The 19,459-nt window shown below is 37.0% G+C and overlaps 1 protein-coding gene across 11 annotated transcripts in view; it reads left to right on the forward strand.

Annotated features, from left to right (window-relative positions):
* THADA (THADA armadillo repeat containing) overlaps positions 1-19,459 on the forward strand; it is a 362,728-nt gene that overhangs the window by 31,464 nt on the left and 311,805 nt on the right. For 8 of the 11 annotated variants that reach the window (XR_005032689.2, XM_036925595.2, XM_036925596.2 and 5 more), the window contains exons 19-22: positions 22-158; positions 4,839-5,000; positions 6,325-6,482; positions 14,223-14,332. Coding sequence is in view for 10 of the 11 variants with exons in the window: in XM_036925595.2 (XP_036781490.2) it covers positions 22-158; positions 4,839-5,000; positions 6,325-6,482; positions 14,223-14,332 (567 nt within the window). In the remaining variant the exon portion in view is untranslated. The remainder of the gene's footprint in view (positions 1-21; positions 159-4,838; positions 5,001-6,324; positions 6,483-14,222; positions 14,333-19,459) is intronic. The other 3 variants (XM_036925597.2, XM_036925598.2, XM_036925599.2) reach the window with 3 other exon arrangements.

A 19,459-nucleotide genomic window follows, 5' to 3' on the forward strand; every position in this document is an offset into this window, starting at 1 on the left:
CCCCTAACATCTTTGTTGTAGCAGCCTGCAGTTGGCAAATGAATGGCGACCTGTGGTGGAGAAGCTCCTTCTGACGTCCTACAGGCTTTCTGCTGTGGTGTCTCCAGTCATTCAGAGCTCCTCCCCAGAAGGCCTCATCCCAATGGACACTGACTCAGGTCAGCAAACGAAGAAAGCTAGAATATTATATTTATCTTTCCCACATCCTAGTCATTTCTTTGGGGAGATCCAAAATCTAAATAGGGGGAAAGAAATTATTATGATCAATGTTATTTCTGCTTTTTTAGTAATATTTTTAACTATTAAAAAATAGCCTAAATAAGTAAATAAATAATGAGGTGATCAGCAAGGTACTTCCTCCCCTGGCTAAACTGGGTTTTATAATGTCATGTTAGAGCACAACCTACCAGTGAATTGCTGGGACTGGGAGAGTGAGCAACGTAAACTAGAGAGGTGGGCAGCTGATGGAGTTCAGTCAGAGAAAGCAACTTGTTAGGAGTCTGGAATGGGCAAAGACCGTTTAATTAAAACAAAATGAGATGAAATACTCAAACTGCCCCTAACTAAACTCATGCCTTTTCCCTCCTAACCCCTATGTGCTGCCAAATGGCCCTACCAAAGATCTCTATGCAAGCATGGAGCCTAGAGCTGCGTGACCTCTCTTTTACTCCTTTTACCTAGCCTGTCACCACATCCTTTCAGTGGTACCCCTTAAATATCTTTGAAACCTCCTTTCTTTTTATCTGCATCTTCTTACCTTACTGCAGGCTTTCATCCCCTCTTGTTCCGACTGCTCCAGAGGCCTCCCAACTGGTTTCTCTGCGTCTACTCTTATCTCCTTCCAATTCCTTTTTACTGCCTCCAAAGTAATCTTTTCTAATCATGTAATTCATCATGTTACACATCATCTTGAATTAAGACTTGTGCCCTGCCTCTTCCCCATTTATTTAAAATGCTTTAGTGATCTCAGACCAGATCCTGATACAGTTTGACTTCTCCCTTGTCAGTTTTGCCTCCTTCCTCTCTTCTTCCCGTAGAGTTCTCCTTCATGGAGTAGTTGCAATTTAATCAGTTTTCCTCCCTTGTGCTTAGCATAGTGCCTTGTAGAAGTAGGTATACAGTAAATATTTGTTATAATCAATCAATCAATCAATGAATAATTCCTGAAAGGGTAGGAGCTAGACTCAATGCCTGGATGCTCTGGGTGGCATATATATACTGTACTACAGCAGGCCAGAAGGTATTAGCTGTTCAAGGTATATACTAACATGTGTTCCTTTGAACACCTACAAAATCATGGAGTAATTTACATTTGGTTTTGAGATAAAGTTTGTGAATGCATTTTGGAATGCAAATGAGAGGCTCGTATTAAAAACATACTGAGTGTATCATAAACACACTCTGTCATATGACATAATATCTTGGGCTGATAATTTTTTTCTTTAGTATTCTTTTTTTTTTTAATCTACTGACTTTTTTTTTTTTTTAAGGTATCATTGATATACAATCTTATACTCAGGTTTCACATGAGCAACATTGTGGTTACTATATTCCCCCTATTATCAAGTCCCCACCTCATACCCCATTACAGTCACTGTCCATCAGCAAAGTAAGATGCTATAGAGTCACTACTTGTCTTCACTGGGCTATACTTCTTCCTTCTCTTGGGCTGATAATTAGATAACCTGGAATTCTGTGTCTGAATGGAAAATGCTAGGTTTTGTTTACTAAAAATGAGATGGAAGACTGTTGATGGTTCATAATACTAAGATTGATGTCTTAGTATTTATTTTTTTGGCTGATAGTCTAACTACCCAAGTTTGATGCTTTTTACACTTAAACAATACATGGCACTGAGGAACATACAGTTTCATAGTTAATATTTGGATCAGGCAAGTAGCAGTAGATTCTAGATGAGAAATCCTGAATGCTTGTTTAGAAAATCTTGAAGAAGAAATATCTCTGGCTGAAAATCCTGTGCTTCAGGCTGCTGCATCATTTCCAATGTGTGATTACCTATTGTGGGTAGGCCTGCAAAGTGTGCTAACATTCTGTTTGTTATTAAAGTTTCAAAATACCTGTTGGTCTGAAAACCTGTTGATAGGCCACAGACATTGTCTTAATTTTGCCTTTTCTTTTTCCTCTGGTTATCTCCCTTTTTCTTGTTTCTTTCCCATGTTATCCACCATGCTTTCTGAATTCCTTGAAAAAAGTCTCCTCTGAAAGCCATAAAAATGAATAGGTAGGGTTCTTAAAGTTTTATTCTGATCATCATTTTTTCTTAGTCTTTCCATGGTTTCTTTTTGGAGCCAAGTGTTACTTTTCATGGCTGTCAAAATCTGTTTTTAGCAAAATTTCATGGAAGCCACAAGTAAACATAAGATGTTGATTGAATCATTGTAATAGCAGTTTTCATCTTTGAATTTCCCATAATACCTAAAATATAAGTGTATATAATAGGTATACAGTAAATTCCTGTTCTTTGATTTGTTAATTGGTTTCAGAAGATTACATGTTCTTATTTTCTTAAAAAATCAGCCTGGCTAGCTCTGTATTACCTTGTTGTCTATTCATTACATCAGCCCATGCTACTGAACCTCTGCCATGAGCCAGTTTCTGTTCTAGGCACTGGCGACTAGTAGTGAACAGACAGATAATGTATTGCTTTCATGGAGTTCACATTTCCTAATCCAGTGAGTGCTAAGGGAATAAAATGAAGTTTCATATAATACTAGGACTGTAATTCATACTTAGAAAGCAGTATATTATACAATGTATTTCAAAGTTAAATATGGAATCTTTATGATAGTCCTGGGCTATAAGAGATTATTTTTGTTGTTGGAGTTTCTCACCTCTTAAAACAAAATTTATCTAAGTTTTTCTTCTTTCATGTGATTGAACACCTTATTTGAGATTCTTAGACAACACTAAGAGAAGTTATGTAACTTAGAGGGAAACTCATGCCTTTTGCCTCCTAACCCCTATAGATAGTTTCTGTTGTGTTTTTTTTGCCCTACCTTCAACCTATTGAGAATATTTGCCATATTTAAAAAGTATACTGTAGTATACTTCTTATACTAGGTAGTATATTAAAAATGCTATATTATATTAAAATACTATATTATATTAAATATTGTTATGTTATACTAATATAATATATATTATACTAATATTATTATTATATTATATTAAATAGTATATTAAAAATACTAGTGTACAAATACTTTATCTATCCTCACTGTATTGGTGAGTCCCTTTTAATAGAGCTGATAATTGAGTATTGAAAATTACAAAATTTTTTTTTTTAACTTTGGTCATTTCTTTTTTTTTTTTTTTTGTGAGGGCATCTCTCATATTTATTGATCAAATGGTTGTTAACGACAATAAAATTCTGTATAGGGGAGTCAATGCTCAATGCACAATCATTAATCCACCCCAAGCCTAATTTTCATCAGTCTCCAATCTTCTGAGGCATAACAAACAAGTTCTTACATGGAGAACAAATTCTTACATACTGAATAAGTTACATAGTGAACAGTACAAGGGCAGTCATCACAGAAACTTTCGGTTTTGCTCATGCATTATGAACTATAAACAGTCAGTTCAAATATGAATACTCATTTGGTTTTTATACTTGATTTATGTGTGGATACCACATTTCTCTCTTTATTATTATTATTTTTAATAAAATGCTGAAGTGGTAGGTAGATACAAGATAAAGGTAGAAAACATAGTTTAGTGTTGTAAGAGAGCAAATGTAGATGATCAGGTGTGTGCCTGTAGACTATGTGTTAATCCAAGCTAGACCAGGGCAATAAAACATCCACGTATGCAGAAGATTTCTCTCAGAACGGGGGGGGTGAGGTTCTAAGCCTCACCTCTGTTGATCCCCAATTTCTCACCTGATGACCCCCCTGCGACTGTGCCTGTCTTAGGTTGTTCCTCCCTTGAGGAATCTTACCCGTCTCTGGCTAACCAGTCATCTTCCGGGGCCATACAGGGAAATGTAAAGTTGGTAAGTGAGAGAGAAGCCTTATTGTTTGAAATGGTTAGCTTTTTATTTCTTTGCATATTTATGCCCTGTGGCTTCTATGCCCAGCATTTATCTTGAGGTATCTTTACCACTTGGAAGAATTATGATACTCGGTAAATTTGATATGAGGCACGAATTCTATTTAAGGGTTGTAATTAGGAAGGAAGAAGAAAAGCTATAGAAATAGCAGGCGGAAGAAAACATGGGAAGATTGATTATTTCTTTGACATATCTTCTTGTAGAGTAACTTCAGCATGTATAGGTTTTAAGCTACTACTTAAATTGCGCACACACATTAACATAATAGGAGTATAGTTACATAACCAAAGCATATCTGTAATTACCAGCCATCTCCAGTGAAACCAAGAAAACCAGTTAGGCACCTTAGGCATTTGTGAAAACTTATCTATGATATGGTGGATATTGTCCAACTGAACTTGAACAGTCTGAGAGAAATCAGACAAATTAAAACAACCCATTCCTGGGGAATGTTCACATCCCTTATGTTCTTTTAACAGTAAATAGTCTGTAGTTGTAAGATTTTGGAGCGCTACAATTTGCACTTCTCCTAATTCTTGGTTGAGTTCCAACAGTATAGATCCAGTCAAATTTGTTGTTTTACTGTATGCACAGGCCAGCTTAGATATCTCCTTCATTCCCATGGCAAGTCCAGGAGCTGGTGGGATGAGTGCATCTACAGCTGTAGCAGAAAATTACAAAATTTTTGAGGGCAAATTATCCTAAGGTAGATCTGCATATGATATGGAACTGTGAGGTCTTATGCAACCTCATCTCTCTTCTTCAGAGTCAGCAAGCCGCTTACAGACAATTTTGAATGAGATTCAACCACGAGATACTAATGATTACTTCAATCAAGCCAAAATACTGAAAGAACGTGATAGTTTTGATTTGAAAGACTTGAATGCCAGTGTACGGAGTATTGATGCTTCTGCAGAAAGCAAAGGTAGCACGTGTAAAATCAATACTGGAATACTATAATCAGTGTTTAAGTGACAGTGTATACAAAGTGCTCTTTTATATAATAAATCAGAGTCTGTACATGTGTGCAGAACATTTCTAGAAAGTAAAGTACTTTTTGAACTTATAAATGATTTATTTTGGGGAATGCATTTATAACTTTATGGTGTGCCCCAGTGCAGTATATAAGGTGTCATAACAAAAAGCCTTTGAGTGCTAAACCTGTCTTGACAGTCAGGTGATATAAGAGCTGTGATGCACAGTGAACTTGGGTTTGGGCAGCCATCAGCTTCTCCCAGCAGTACAGCTCTTTGTTGTCTGCTGTCCGTCCTTATAATCAAGCAGCCTTTTAGAGGAAACAAACCTTACTGCTCAGTAAAATGTGAGCTGCTCTGTTGTACCAACCCTCCAGAAGGTTGTTATTTTATAATTTTCTATAATGCTATAAAAAGTCATCAGAAGCACTAATATCTTAGTGATTTATCACATATTCTACCTTCTCCACTAGATGGAGATATTGTCTTGTATAATTTCTCTGTAATATTTTTCTTTTAAATTACATAAAATAACGTGCTTATTATAATAGTTTCAAACAATATAGAGGTAAATATGAATTAGAAACAAATTAAAGTACTCCTTCATTTCCTCTCCAGTCCCACCTCATCCTTTCTATCCTTTAGACCTATTCCATATATTTATGTTTATGTCTATTTACCTTTTACTTTAGTGGACCTTTAAAAAACACAAATGTGATTACATTGTAAATACTGTTTTGTTAACTTACCTTTTAAATTTAATACTTTGTCTGGATTTTTTTTTAATGTTAGTACTAAAATATTCCTAAAATTAGAAAAAGAGACTAAGGATAATTATAGCTTATTGGCCATGGAATTCAAATCTATTTTGAAAAAGAATTTGTATTTTATTTTAATTTAAAATTTCTATCCTACTCCTTTACTGATATAACTACCACCAAAATAAGTAATGGTATATTTGTTATAGTCATATTTTATGGATAACTGAGAGGCAGTGTTTGTTTCATTAATTCCCAAAGATTAGAGTTAAGTTTTGAGGCAATATTGTGTGTTATTTGAAAACTTATTACGAAAATAGTATATTGAAAAATACTTAGCATGTTTCCTACTTGTAGCACATGCTTAACAAATGTTAGTTATTTTCTCCTGAATAAATGTATGACAAATGGTTTGTTTTCAAGCAGATTATTCTTGGGGAAATTATGAATAAGCTTGTTCTAAGAAACCTGGATGTGAGTAATCAAGTGTCTAGTGTTGCAATAGATTTTTTTTTTTAAGGTAAAGAAGGAAAAACATGTGATGTGACTGCTCAGATGGTACTGGTGTGTTGTTGGAGAAGTATGAAGGAAGTTGCCTTACTTTTAGGCACACTGTGCCAGCTTCTACCCATGCAGTCTGCGCCAGAATCTCCTGATGGATCTCTGACAGTGGAGCAGGTAGGGTAGATGTTTATTCTACCTGGTGTAATTTTTGGTCAAATCATAAATCGCAAACTTTCATTTATAACCAATTCAGTTTTTTAAAAAGAGTCTTGAATCGTTCTTGAATAAAATCATACAAATGTCAACTGAAGAAAGTTCATGGTAGTTTAGGAATTGGGCATTGCAAAACATGTCAAAACTATGACATTTTTTGAAATATTTCTATTTTTTTAAGTTCTATGAATAACTATAGATTTTACCTCAGTTTTAACTTCACTATTATTTTAATTCTTATTTCTCCTCTTAGCACATACAAATTTAAAATTTAAATGAAATTGTCTAGGAAAACTCCACAAACCTCCTAAGCTTTGCAAAGAAAACAAGTATGTTGACTATGGAACTCTTGTTTCCTACTACATTGATGATAAAGTTGTAGTCACTTTGTTGTTGTTTTTTTTTTTTTTTTTTTGTCTTTTTTGACTTTTATTTTATGACCACAAAGTTAGTTCACCATCTGGGACTGTTCAAGTGACTTGAGTGCAGTGTTTACAAGAAATTAACTTACCACAAGCATTTCATTTGGAAATATTTTAGATTTATTAGATTTCTGTTTCTAATTGATTCCCTCTTCCTTTCCATATGGTTTCAACAAATCAATTTCCCACCATTGTCCAGCAAAGATATTATAACATGTACTTTCATTTTTAACCTTTTCAGTAAAGATAATTTTTCCCCTAGGGTGTTACAACATTTCAGAACAAAAGAAAATTGTACTACGCTAATGCTGATTATTTCTATAATAACCATGTGACTCGTTCCATGGAAATAATGCTGATATTTTTATTTTCACACTCACTGTGGCTCATGTGCTTACATCTGGTTAACAGCTGGGCTGTGATGTTGCAAGGCCCAAAGATGAAGAACGGCAAAGGGGAACAGCACACTGCCGGCATCATTGTGTTCCTTATTCTCTTCCAAATCAAATAGGCGTTAGTGTCCTAGAGTTACTTGCAGTCATTGCTGTGACTACTATGGTGCCAATGCCAACATCTTTCCTGAGGAATCCAGCTATGATTAATGATTACTTCACTGATGGTCACCATCTCACTAGGAAGTAAACATGTGCTCGAGTCCCTTGACTTCTCAACTTCTTTTCAAGTACAAGTTAAAACACTTAGTGTTTTTGGGTTTGTTGGATAATGTTTTAAAAAAAAACTTAAGGGAAGCAAGCATATTTTGCTTTTACTGTAACTGAGAAAGACGTGAAAGCTTCCTATGAAAATCATTTTGCTTTGATACCTTTGCATAAGTGCACCCAACTTTTATGAATTTAATTTATGTGGGATAACATGTTAAGATTGGAATTAATATAAAATAAAAAAGGTGTTTGCTAAAAAAAAAAGCAGTAACTAACAAACAGAGACTGTGTAAAGCACTCTACTGATGGTTGGTTTCTTGAATAAAAAATAGAATACTGTTTTCCTGTAAAACATTAGTTTCTGTTTTAATGAGGTTCAATCATTTCTCCATGTTGCCATTCACGTGGTGACCTCACATGTGTAGGTTGAGAAGAAATTAACGACTGAATGAGCCATCAAGGATGTATGTGTATGTGATAGTACTGTTCTGAGTGAAACTCTGCCCTCTGTGGAAACCTTTATTCTCGATCATGTTGTCTTTAAAGAAATGCCTCAGTTTAGGAGCATTTAGTGAAAGAAAATCCAAAGTCATAAAGAAATTAGTATTTTTCATATGAAAATCCAAAGTCATAAAGAAATTAGTATTTTTCATATTACTAGAGGATTCCTGCATTTAAACGTAAAATTTTGTTCCATGATACTCCTTTGAATTAAAAATAATCCCATAAGCTTAAAATTTTTAAGAGTTAAAAATACAAATGACAGAGAAGAATGCCATTTACATTGGAGTGGTGGGGCTATGGCTGAGGTCCCCCTTCTTCCAAGGGCATGGTACTAGATCTGTGCACCTAGCGGCAAAACTAAGAATTTAAACCTTAGATGAGGGTGACCATACCAGGCCAGTAGAGACAAGGGCAGTGAAGGGTCTTATAGGCAGAATATGACCCATTGTTGGGGGAAAATGTTGAACTTGTTTTTCTTACTTCCAAGAGTAATAACTGTGATCTCCTTTTCTCTGAATGTATGAAAGAGGCTGTTCCATCCAACCTAAACACTGATGTGAAGCCTGATGCTTCTTTTAGTCTCTACTCACCCTTCACTCTTGAAAAACTAGTGTAATTCTACTATAATTTGAAATTGGATATCTCAAATGTAAACAGCAGGGAAGAATTCTTTTGTAGCCTAGTCCCTTTAAGTCCATCTTGATTTTACAGCTCTTTGTAAAAAGGGGTAATTACTTAAATCCCACATGCATGAGTGTAGTTTATAACAGGTCAGCAGTTAGGGAGATGACAATTTGGGAATTTTTGTTGCCATACAAGGAGAAGAACTGGTGCTTGTTTACAATTCTGAGTATTCAGTTCTCTATTCGCAAACTATTAGAGCTGGAAGGATCACAGAGATGATATTATCCAGCTCCCCTGTACAAGGGGAAACTGAAGCCCTTGGATATTACCTGGTTTGCCCAAGATCACAAAGCTGGTTTGTGGCAGCTCTGGGACAGGAACCCAATTCTTCTTTCCAGCCTGTGTTCTGACATGGCACAGTGCTGCCTTTGTTCTGCACTGTGCATTTAATTTTTCTTTAAATTTAATTTTCCCTACTTCCCATACCCAACCAAATTTTTGCAAGCAACAGGGACAGTAAGGCAACTCACTACTGAACTTTTTAGCAAATGATCCATTTTCCTAAATCACTTCTCGTGAAACAGTGTGTCCCTCCGTGGCTTCATCAGGAGGAAAATGTATTCATTCAGAGGCATGTCTGACTTTCCTCCTGCGAAGTAATCAAGTAATGAAAGGTTCTTTCATAATATCCATGTACAAGAGGCACAGATAAAACCAGCTTTGAGGGATGTAAGTCGAGACCCTTAAAGAGTGAGCAATATGCAACCTTATCTCACAACTTCCTGACTGGGGTGTGTCTAGGTTTCAAGCTGGATGTTTTGCTGATGTAGAGGTTTTTGCTTGATATATTTCATTGGTTCTTGTTCCTTGGGATATTCGATACTCAATGCCTAATTTTTTTAAACAACTTCCTCTACCTGGAGAAACAATTCATATATTATTTCCCCTGATATTCCTAAAAAGCTTTACCATAGATTTTTCTTATCTGCTTTCCCCTTCCTAGTAATTATCGCTACAGAAATCACATGAATAAAAATAATTACCAACTATTTGAAAGTAGGTATTTTAAAAAATTCCTACCTTAGATTTTGCTGTACTTTTTATGATGCAAATGGATAACTAATTAGGTTGATCCATTCCAAGTATATTTGTTACTGTTTTAAATTTTCTGTAATGGACTACAAAGTGGGATGTACATTATTAACATTCATAAGTGTTAAAGAAATTGCGTTTTGTATTCAATTTGCCAAGATTTTTTTAAAAGAAGTTATAAGTATTGTACTGAACGCAGGTTACCATTTTTAAGCTTTAAATGAAGTTAAATGCATCATTTAGTCACCTATTTATTGACTGCCTTACTACAAGGGTGTTATGAGGACATAAAGAAATATAATATGTCATTCTCTGACTGCAAAGAATTTAGAAATATAGGGAATACAAGACAGAAATTCATTTTAAAAAGTCAGATGAAAGGAAAATGGTTAAAATGGCACATGATTATGAATTTGCTAGAAAGCAAAGAATAAACATTCTGGTAAGATGTTTGAATACCAGAAAGTTATTATCTTTGTTGTTATTATGTAGGAGAACAATGTTTGGGCTTTGAGGAAATCCCAAGTGTTAGGAAGAAATCACTGCAGCAGAGAATGTACAGTGTGAAATGTTAATTTTCTTGCTGTTGTGTAAACTTTTATAAACTGTTCATTTAACCAAAGTGGAATTAGAAATTCCTAACTGCCGACATTCCTAAGGTTATAAGAAGTGGCTGTGTCTTAAAGTCAAAATTTAAATTAAAGTTTAGGGATACAAATTGAAAACGAACATGGCATGTATTATTATTTGCTACTCTGTTAAACGCTTATATGTGTAATCTTATCTATTTCTCAGACTATTCCTGTGAAGTAAATTCCAGTTTTATTCCATTTCACAGATGAGGGAACTGTATTGCTTAATTAGCTTGTGTTAGCAAGGAAGCCAAGTACTTCTGAACTCAGCCCTCTGGCTCCAGTCTCAGGTCTTTACCACTCTAAGCACATGCTCTGTGTAGAGATGTCACACCTGTGTTTAAATACTCTTGGGTTCACCTAATTTATAGAGTGAAATTAGCTTTGATTTTTTTTTTACTGCATTTCTAATGTATAGAGAAAAAAACAAATTAAAAATGTATTTACATTTGTCCTTTGTGGGTTTAATGCTCTAGAGTGAGTATTTAACTCCCCAAATTAGTCTGCTGGTGAATTGTAGATGCCTAGAGACATGCACGTAGCTGTCCTCCCTTGTGGAAATGTACACCCTGTAAATCCATAAAACATGCTAATTTCTCTGTAGAAGTAGGTTTTTATGAAAAGTTAGAACCAGGATCTGCTTACCTTAAAAAATAGTGACTAGAATTTAATTGTAAGAATAGAAATCAGTGCCCTTTTTCTTTTTCATTTTCACCTTAATTCCCTTTCATAATTCTTAAGGTGTATGTTATTATGAAAATATTTTGTAAAGACATCATCCACAATAAAGGAAAGTGTTTTGTGAACTTTAAACAGGATCTTACTGGCATCTAATAGAAAAACAATTGAGTTGGAGTTTTCAGGGAACTTCTTCATTTTTTTTAAATTAAATTTAAAAATTCTGTTTCTGATTCTATTATCATTAATTTTCTAAGTTGTTTGCATCAAATCTGTTCTCTGTAATCTGATTATCTAAGGGTGTCAGCATGGCCCTCTTTCCCTGTTCAGTTAGTTGCTCATTGACCACACTGCCCTACTGACTCCTCCCACCCTTAGTAATAGGACACACCCCTACCTTGCAATGCTGTCCTTCACTGTTTCCAACGTGAAACCTTGAGGCCATTCAGCCAAGTCTGCTATCTCTCTCCTATATATTCTATGTTCATTTGTATAAAATAACCCAGTAAAGTGTCTCTCCTGGCACATAGCAGGTACTTAATAAATGTTTTTTCATTCGTTCTAGCCCCCAGCCTTGTCTCATATTAGTTATCCTCTTCCACTTTGGTCTACCCAAGTATCTCCTGTTCAAGATGTAGACCTGAAGTTTTTTCTAGTAATTTATTCCAGTAAAGAAGAATCTTAATTTCTTGGAGCCATTATGCTTCTAATAGGTGCCACCCAGCATGTTGGTTTTCTCGGACCAGAAAGCCTCTTGTGACAGATGTCTTGTTTTGTTTTCTGTCTTTCCTATTTACCCTAGCACTAAGCTGCTCAGCGTTTGGCAGGCGCTAAGGAAATGCCTATTGTATGATTAACAGAAATTTTATATTCTTTTCAAAGGAAAAAATTCATAGTAAGCCTGGGTATTACTTGGATTTGTTGGGAAATTAAGTGCAAGATGAAATGAGGACAAACTGTCTACCTCTCTCTTGTGTCCTTAGAATCTCATTCTGTTTACTGAGGCCAAGATTACCTAGAGTTCAGGTCCACTCTTGAGAAGACCATCCACTGGTCACACTTCTGAGGCCTTTGATTTTTTTATATGCTTTTTTGGTTTAGGCTCTTCAGAAGAGAGTTAGGATAAAGAAAGCAATGAAAAATCTGATCTTTGCTTAACTAGATTATACAACTGTTATAAATCTACAGAACAGCACTTCATCAGTAACATTTTTGTTTTCCTGAAGTACGTTTTAATACCTGTAACATTTTGAAAAAAATTAAACTCCATTTCTATGGCCTCCAGTTTTTATTTTCTATGGCTCAAAACACCTTTTATTTCTCTAATAATGGACATGATGGTTATAACAAGTGAGCTAACTGGTATTTCTTCTGGTTCCCATATTTTAGAATTACTGGCTTCAGATCTATTTTGGGGGTTAAATTCAGATTTAAGGCTTGATCATTCTGTTCAAGATATATTCTGAAATTACTGTGTTGAAGGTAAAATGATAAAGCTTACCCCAACTGTGGCCTTTGACAGCCAGTAGAATGTGGCCTTTCAAAAATACTAAAAATTAGGACTTTCATCAGCTCTTTAGCTGAAAACTTATGCTGAAGAACATGACATGTCACTCTTTGGGATATTAATGTGTTAGAAGGTTTAAAATTCTATTCTATTATATACTGCTTTTCTTGTCTTTTGTTGGTTTCATATCTAATTCTTATTTCTCTAAGTGAGTCATTTGTTTTCTCTGTTTAATCAGATATGAGTATAGAGTATGTCTTTACTTGTCCTCTATTTGGAACCCCAGACAGAGCTCATATTGAACTGAGCTGGATTATAGGTTATGGGCGAGCTTTTAGATTGAATTCAATTTAGTATACAACCCATGAGGGCAAGTACTATTGTTACTTTCTGTGCACCCATCAGTGGGTTACTTGGCCTTTCTGGGCCTTATTTACCCCATTGTAAAATGAAGATAGTAAAAGTACCTGACAGTTTATAGATGAGGAAAGTGAGACACTAGCCTACAGTCATGTTTACTCCACATACTGTTTATCTTCTCTAATGTATGAAGAATACAAATGTACTCACTGCTGAGATAGAAGATGTTTCTAGATAAGCATATCTGAGCTATCTTTGGTCAGCTTGACTGCTTCCCCAACTATGATCTGCTAGGGAGACCTGGATCATAAGATAGCCAATTATAACTTTGGTCCTAAGTTATATACAAAATTGGAATTTTTCTAAAGCCGATAGCCACCAAATCTTAATGATATAAAGAGTATTATCAGCCCAACGAATTTAATCATTAATTCTGTACAAAACCTCATTAACAACTAATTATCAGTCATGTCCCATTTAAAATAAATAGTCATATTTATTATTTGTCTAACCTTGATGCAGAAAGGCAACATATAAGTAAGTGATTGGGTAGCAGTGTGGAAAATTCCCTTGTTCTGAAGTAAAGCCTGTCAATTTTAAGGTCTTTTGTTCAAATCTTGTATTGCTACTAACATTTATATATATCTCTGAAAGATAGTTATTGGGGAATTATTGTTTAATGGGTTGGAATTTCAGTTTAGGAAGAAAAAGATGGATGGTGCCAATGATTGCACAACAGTGTGAAGGTAATGAATGCCACTGAACTGTACAGTTAAAAATGGTTAAAGTAATAATTTTTGTGTTATGTTTATTTCAACCACAGTAGAAGAAAAGTTTTTTAAGATTAAAAATGGTAATCATTTCACTGAGGCCTAGGAGCGTGAAGGTTGTCAGCTTGTCTGATATGCTGCTGGTTTTGAATAATAAGATCTAGCAAAGAGAACACAGTTAGGTTTGTGAAGCTGTCCTGGTGTAGCAGTAGAAGATGGCCAACTCAAGCCAGACTGCCTGGGTTTATGTACTGACTACCACATACTCGCTGTGCAACCTTCAGTGAGTGCATTGACCTTTCTAGGTCTCATTGTCTCCATTGTAAAATGAAGATAATAATATTACTTATTTCATGGAATTATTGTGAGGATTAAATGTGACGTAATTGACATAAATAGAAATGTAAATGTAATCATAAATTGAATATTTATTTTTGTTTTGTTTTAAAGGTAAAAGAAATAGGAGATTACTTTAAACACCACCTCTTACAGTCCAGGCACAGAGGAGCATTTGAACTGGCTTATACTGGCTTTGTAAAACTCACTGAAGTTCTAAACAGGTAAATAAAACAGATATCCTTTTGTCGATATTTTAAAAAGACTAAGTGTACAAACCATGTGTTCGAAGTAGAATTTAGTTGTGTCTTTTGATGTTTGAAAGAATAAGACTTAGTTGGCTTCGAAACTCTCAGAAGAACTTGTTTTCTTAGGTTTCATTATATGATTTACTGCAGATGATTGAAGTGAACCATCCAAACCGAGTTGCTCTCTCATTGAAAGGTGATTTGACATGAACTCAAAGATTTTGCTAAAAATAGCTTTGAAGTTACCATTTCTTTTCATTGAATGAAATGGCTGTTTTGTCTGTTTGAAAATTACTTGGCATTTGGAATAAAATAAGCCCTCCAGTTTTTTTGGATTTATGTATATAGCAGACAGAGAAACACTTAAGAATTTTATATTTTTCTTTATAATTTTAAAAGAAATTTTTAGAAAATTTTAAAAGAACCGTAAATAGATTGAAAAGTATAGAAGATTATTTCCTCCTTACATGGAAAACTACTTAGATGGATTTCATGTATTTAGCGAAATGTATTTTTTTACACATTACAGGTGCTGATAATTTCATTCATGTAATAGATTTCCTCCAAAGAGCTTGTGAGGAAACCTTAAATTACTTAATGACTAAGTGTTCATGGCAAGTGTTCTCTAAATAAAAGGTAGTATTTTCCAGGAAAACATTTCCATTGCCTGGAAACTTTTTGAAATGAAGCAGAGTTCTGCCAGTCTTTGTAGCCTCAGCAAACATTTTATTTTGGGCTGTTAAGACATCTACTTGAATATTTTTGAAATGTTTTTTTCACACTCCTGGTAAAAACATTTATAAAACATTTTGGCAGTTATGAGCTGAACAGAATATCTTTAAATGAGATATTAAAATATGTCACTGACATAAGCCTGCTGATCTTGAAAATATTTTGTTATCTTTTCAACCCTTCTTTCCAGTGTAGATATGACTAAGGAGTATTTTTTCTCACAACACAACATACTTCACTCCCTTCAAATTTATTATCAAATATATATTGGGCACTAGCTGTGTGCTTAGGACTGTGCTTGGTTTGGAGGATATAATATGTCTTTATAAGACAAGGTTCCTGTTCACAAAAAGTTTGTGGTTTAGGTTGGGAAATCAGCAGGGATGAATTTCAAAATATTTAATAACTGTTATGTCATGGGCACTGACTGGTTAGAACAGACACTGACTGTAAGCTCCTAACATTGCTGCTGTATGTACCTTGTGTGGCCGCTGAATAACAGCCTGGAAAGTGAGACCAACACATTTGAACAAGAGGAGCAGTCCAGTGTAATTGCCAAACTTTGGGTGAAGTTTACAAATTCTGTAGGCATAGCAAAGAATAGGGATGGGTTGGTGTAGGGCTTAATGGAGGATGTGTAATTTGTGCTAATGCATGAGTAAGTTGTAAGTAGATAGGAAGAGAAAGGAGGAAACTTTGTTGAGCAAGTAAATGTTCAGAGGCTCAAATGAGCATGGCATATTGTCAGGAGAATAAATAGTCATCCTTATTGTAGTGGTGGTGGTGGTAGTGGTGGAGTAAGTGGGCAATACCATACAACTGGATAGATTGAGGCCAAATTATTATACCTAGGAAATAGGTTTGTTGTAGTAGGGATGGAGAGGCAGTGAACCTTTGATCTGAAATAGATCATAGGAGGCATTGTAGAATAGTGGAATAGCAGCAATCTATGACACAAGCTCTTGGTTCTGTTTATATCCATTCCATTTATTGGCATTGAGATTGTGTACAATAGTTCATCTCCTTAGCCTCTCATCTCTTCATCTCTAATGATGAATACATCATGCTTTTGTTGTATGAATCAAGTAAGCTAAATATTTATGAAGACCCTTTTGCATTATACAGCTTTCATGAAGGTAAAAAAACATCATGAGATTGATGTTGGTTGCAGTGTTAGTATGTAAAAGTAGTTTTTTGGTTGGGAGTTGTAACTCTGGGAGAAAAATACCTTTGAAACTGAAATCAGTCAAAGGGAGAAATAAAGTGGGAGAAACCCATTTATTGCCTATAAGAAGTTGTCCACTTCTGCTTGCCTGTGTCTGTCATGACCCAGCTGCAGAAAAAGAGACCCCACCCAACCTCACCAGTGCAGGTATGCCCTCTCTCCCCAATGTAATTACCTATTGATATGGAGATGGACTACTTCTTTTCACCCCTTGGAAACACCTATTGATATGGAGATGCACTAAGGCCAGGCAAGAGATTCTGGAAATGTTGCGGTTTTGCCCACAGCCCACCCTTCCAGAAATCTCACCTCACAATCTACTCATTCCCCATCTTCCACAGTGGCCCCTGTGTGAGAAAACTGTAATGATACTAATAACATGCAATAACAACATGATAATCCTCAAGTCAGAGGATTCAGCTAGGTTCAAAGTCCTATGCAGATTAAGTGCAGAGCTCACCCATTCCACAGGCAGTCAGTAGCTGAACAGGTTGGGAGTTCAGAGCAATCATCACTTGGCAGCTGTAGCCAGGGGGCGGGTCCAGACCACAGGGACTGTAGAAGAAAATAACCTGAAGGGAGATAAGGTACATGTTTTAATGACACCAGCATAGGCAAATCTTGTCTATCAGTTAGGATGCATGCAAGAGAGTGGTCCTGTGATAGGAGGGTGGCAGGAATGGGATCTTGTCCTGGTCTAGTATTTCAGACTTCACTCCCCTCCCTGTGGGAGTTACAGATGGGTCAATATATAGGGCTATGAGAGGTACATGCAGTGGCCATAAAGATAAAACAAGACTTTCCCATAAGGTGCTCTTACTTCTTGGATATTTTGGGTACACTACCATGATATTTGGGGGCCACTATGCTGTTACTCCAGGAACACACAGGAGGCCAGCTTCCAGGCCTTTTCCCCAAGGTGCCAGAGGGGCCAGTAATCACTAGCTGGCCATGTGTCGAAATGTCTAGGGCCACGTCCACTCAACAGAGTCTCCAGGTTTTAAAGCAGTCGGGGCTGGCAGCAGGATATTGCTGTGCTGGCCATATGCTGGCTTCAATAACTCTTCTTTGGTGTGCACATACAGTTGTATAGGAGAGACAGCAATGTGTATTAGCCTGTCCACAGGGATCAAGGTTCCTTTTCAGGGCTTCTCATTTAAACGAATTAGCACTGTCCTTAAGCAAACTGACCAGCCCCATAGACTATTGGTGTTTGACTTAAGGCCAGATTTCAACAAATCATTGTAATTCTTTAACATACTTGCCCCAGTAGGGTTATATGGTACGTGAAACTTCCACTTAATTGTGGCACCCATTCTTGTAATGCATGTCCAGTAAAGTGGGTACCTTGATTGCTCTCAATCACCTGCAGCTGGCCATAGGCTTCAATGAGATGTTCTAGGCCCCTTTTGGTTGTTTGCTGATCTGCATGATGTGCAGGAAAAGCAACCAATAATCCAGTAGCTGTTTCCACACAAGTTATGGCATACCGATATCCTTCTGGTATGAGCAGAGGCCCAATATAGTCTATCTAGCACCTGACAAGGGGTATCGGCCCCTTTACTATTAATTGTCCCATGTTGCTGTGGGATTCAGTGTAAGTCCCTCTTTGAGCACACAAGGCATTCCTTCCAGGCTCTGCTGACTTCTTCAAAGGTCAACGGCAAGCCCCACTGATGGGCTAAAGCCCACATTGTTTTTTGCCCCATGTGCAACAAACACTGATGTAAGCATTGGGCTACATCAGAGGCAGGCTTTCCTTCTAGCCAAAGCACCTGGGCCATTGTGTCTGCTGCTTCATTCCCTGGGGATGCCAAAGGCAAATGGCCAGTCACATGATATATAGTAACTCTCTTAGTCTGACCAGAGGGCCATAGGTCTTGCCATAACTCTTGTCCCCGAAAGGGGCCAGTGACCAACCATTCAGTTGGCAAGTTACCATGTCAGTAGGCATCAGGGCAAGCCCTGATAGACATCCCAACTGTCAGTGTAGACAACTATAGGGGAAAGCTCCTGGGTGATCACGAGTCATACTGCCTGCAACTCAACCCACTGGTTGCTCTTCCCCTCTCCATCCTCCATCCATATTGTCTCAGTTTAGGATGGAAAGGCACAGCCCTCCACTTTGGGGGCTGCCCCTGACTGTATGTCAGGCATCTTCAGGTATCTATGAGGGGTTTTTCCGTCCTGATAAGGACTCTAGGCTACCAGTGACTCTAAAGCAAGTTCTTCCTGCTTTCTACTGGTATACATCACTGGCCCCAATAAGCATTGGAGTTCTCCACTTAAAGGGCTAGTAGAGAGGGTATGCACCCCATTTGACCAGTGTAGGCATCTTTGTCATGCCACTCTATGGCCTTTGGGTCCAGTCTCTCATCCACACTGTGAAGGAATAGGTGGTTACTACCTTGGTCGGAGCTGTTCTGGTGATGAGCTCTGTAGCCAGCAAGGCATGGTATACAGCAGCCAGTTACTTCTCTGTCAAGGTGTACTGGATCTCTGCTCCTTTCCATAGTTGTGACCTGAATCCAATAGGTTGGTGTGTCCATTTAAGCTGCTGCCAAAGGCTCCATCCATAATCATCTTGGCAGGCTTTCCTTCTAGCCAAAGCACCTGGGCCAGTGTGTCTGCTGCTTCATACCCTATGGGTTGCCCTATGAGGGGGGCAAGAATAGTCACTAGGGACCCAAAGAGAGATGGGGGAGCTGCATAGAGCACCAGATTTCTCATTCCTATGGTGAACAATTCCTCATCGGGATCCTGGGGGCCCATATTGTACATGATATTTTTTATGCCCGACGCCCATAACACCATGTGGCTTCTGGTACCCACCACATCCCTAGCTCACAGGGCCTTGATGAGTCCATTACACTGAAGGCTGTACAGCCTTGACTGCTCACTTAGCAGCTTCATGTTTCATTCTAGTCCCACCTGATGCCCTTTTGTACCAACTGGTGCAAGGGCTTCAGAATTTGTGCCAAGTGCGGGATAAACAGTAGCCCAAAAGACCCAATACTCTTGTAATACTGCCACAGTAACAGGGGTAGGGAAAGCCTGAACCTTGTCTTTGACTGCTTCTGGGATAACTTTAATTTTACCCAACTTTACAGACAAACCAGGTCCCTGAACCTTGGTGCTGTTCACAG

Source organism: Manis pentadactyla, chromosome 2 (genome assembly GCF_030020395.1).
Source record: "Manis pentadactyla isolate mManPen7 chromosome 2, mManPen7.hap1, whole genome shotgun sequence".
NCBI lineage: Eukaryota > Metazoa > Chordata > Mammalia > Pholidota > Manidae > Manis > Manis pentadactyla.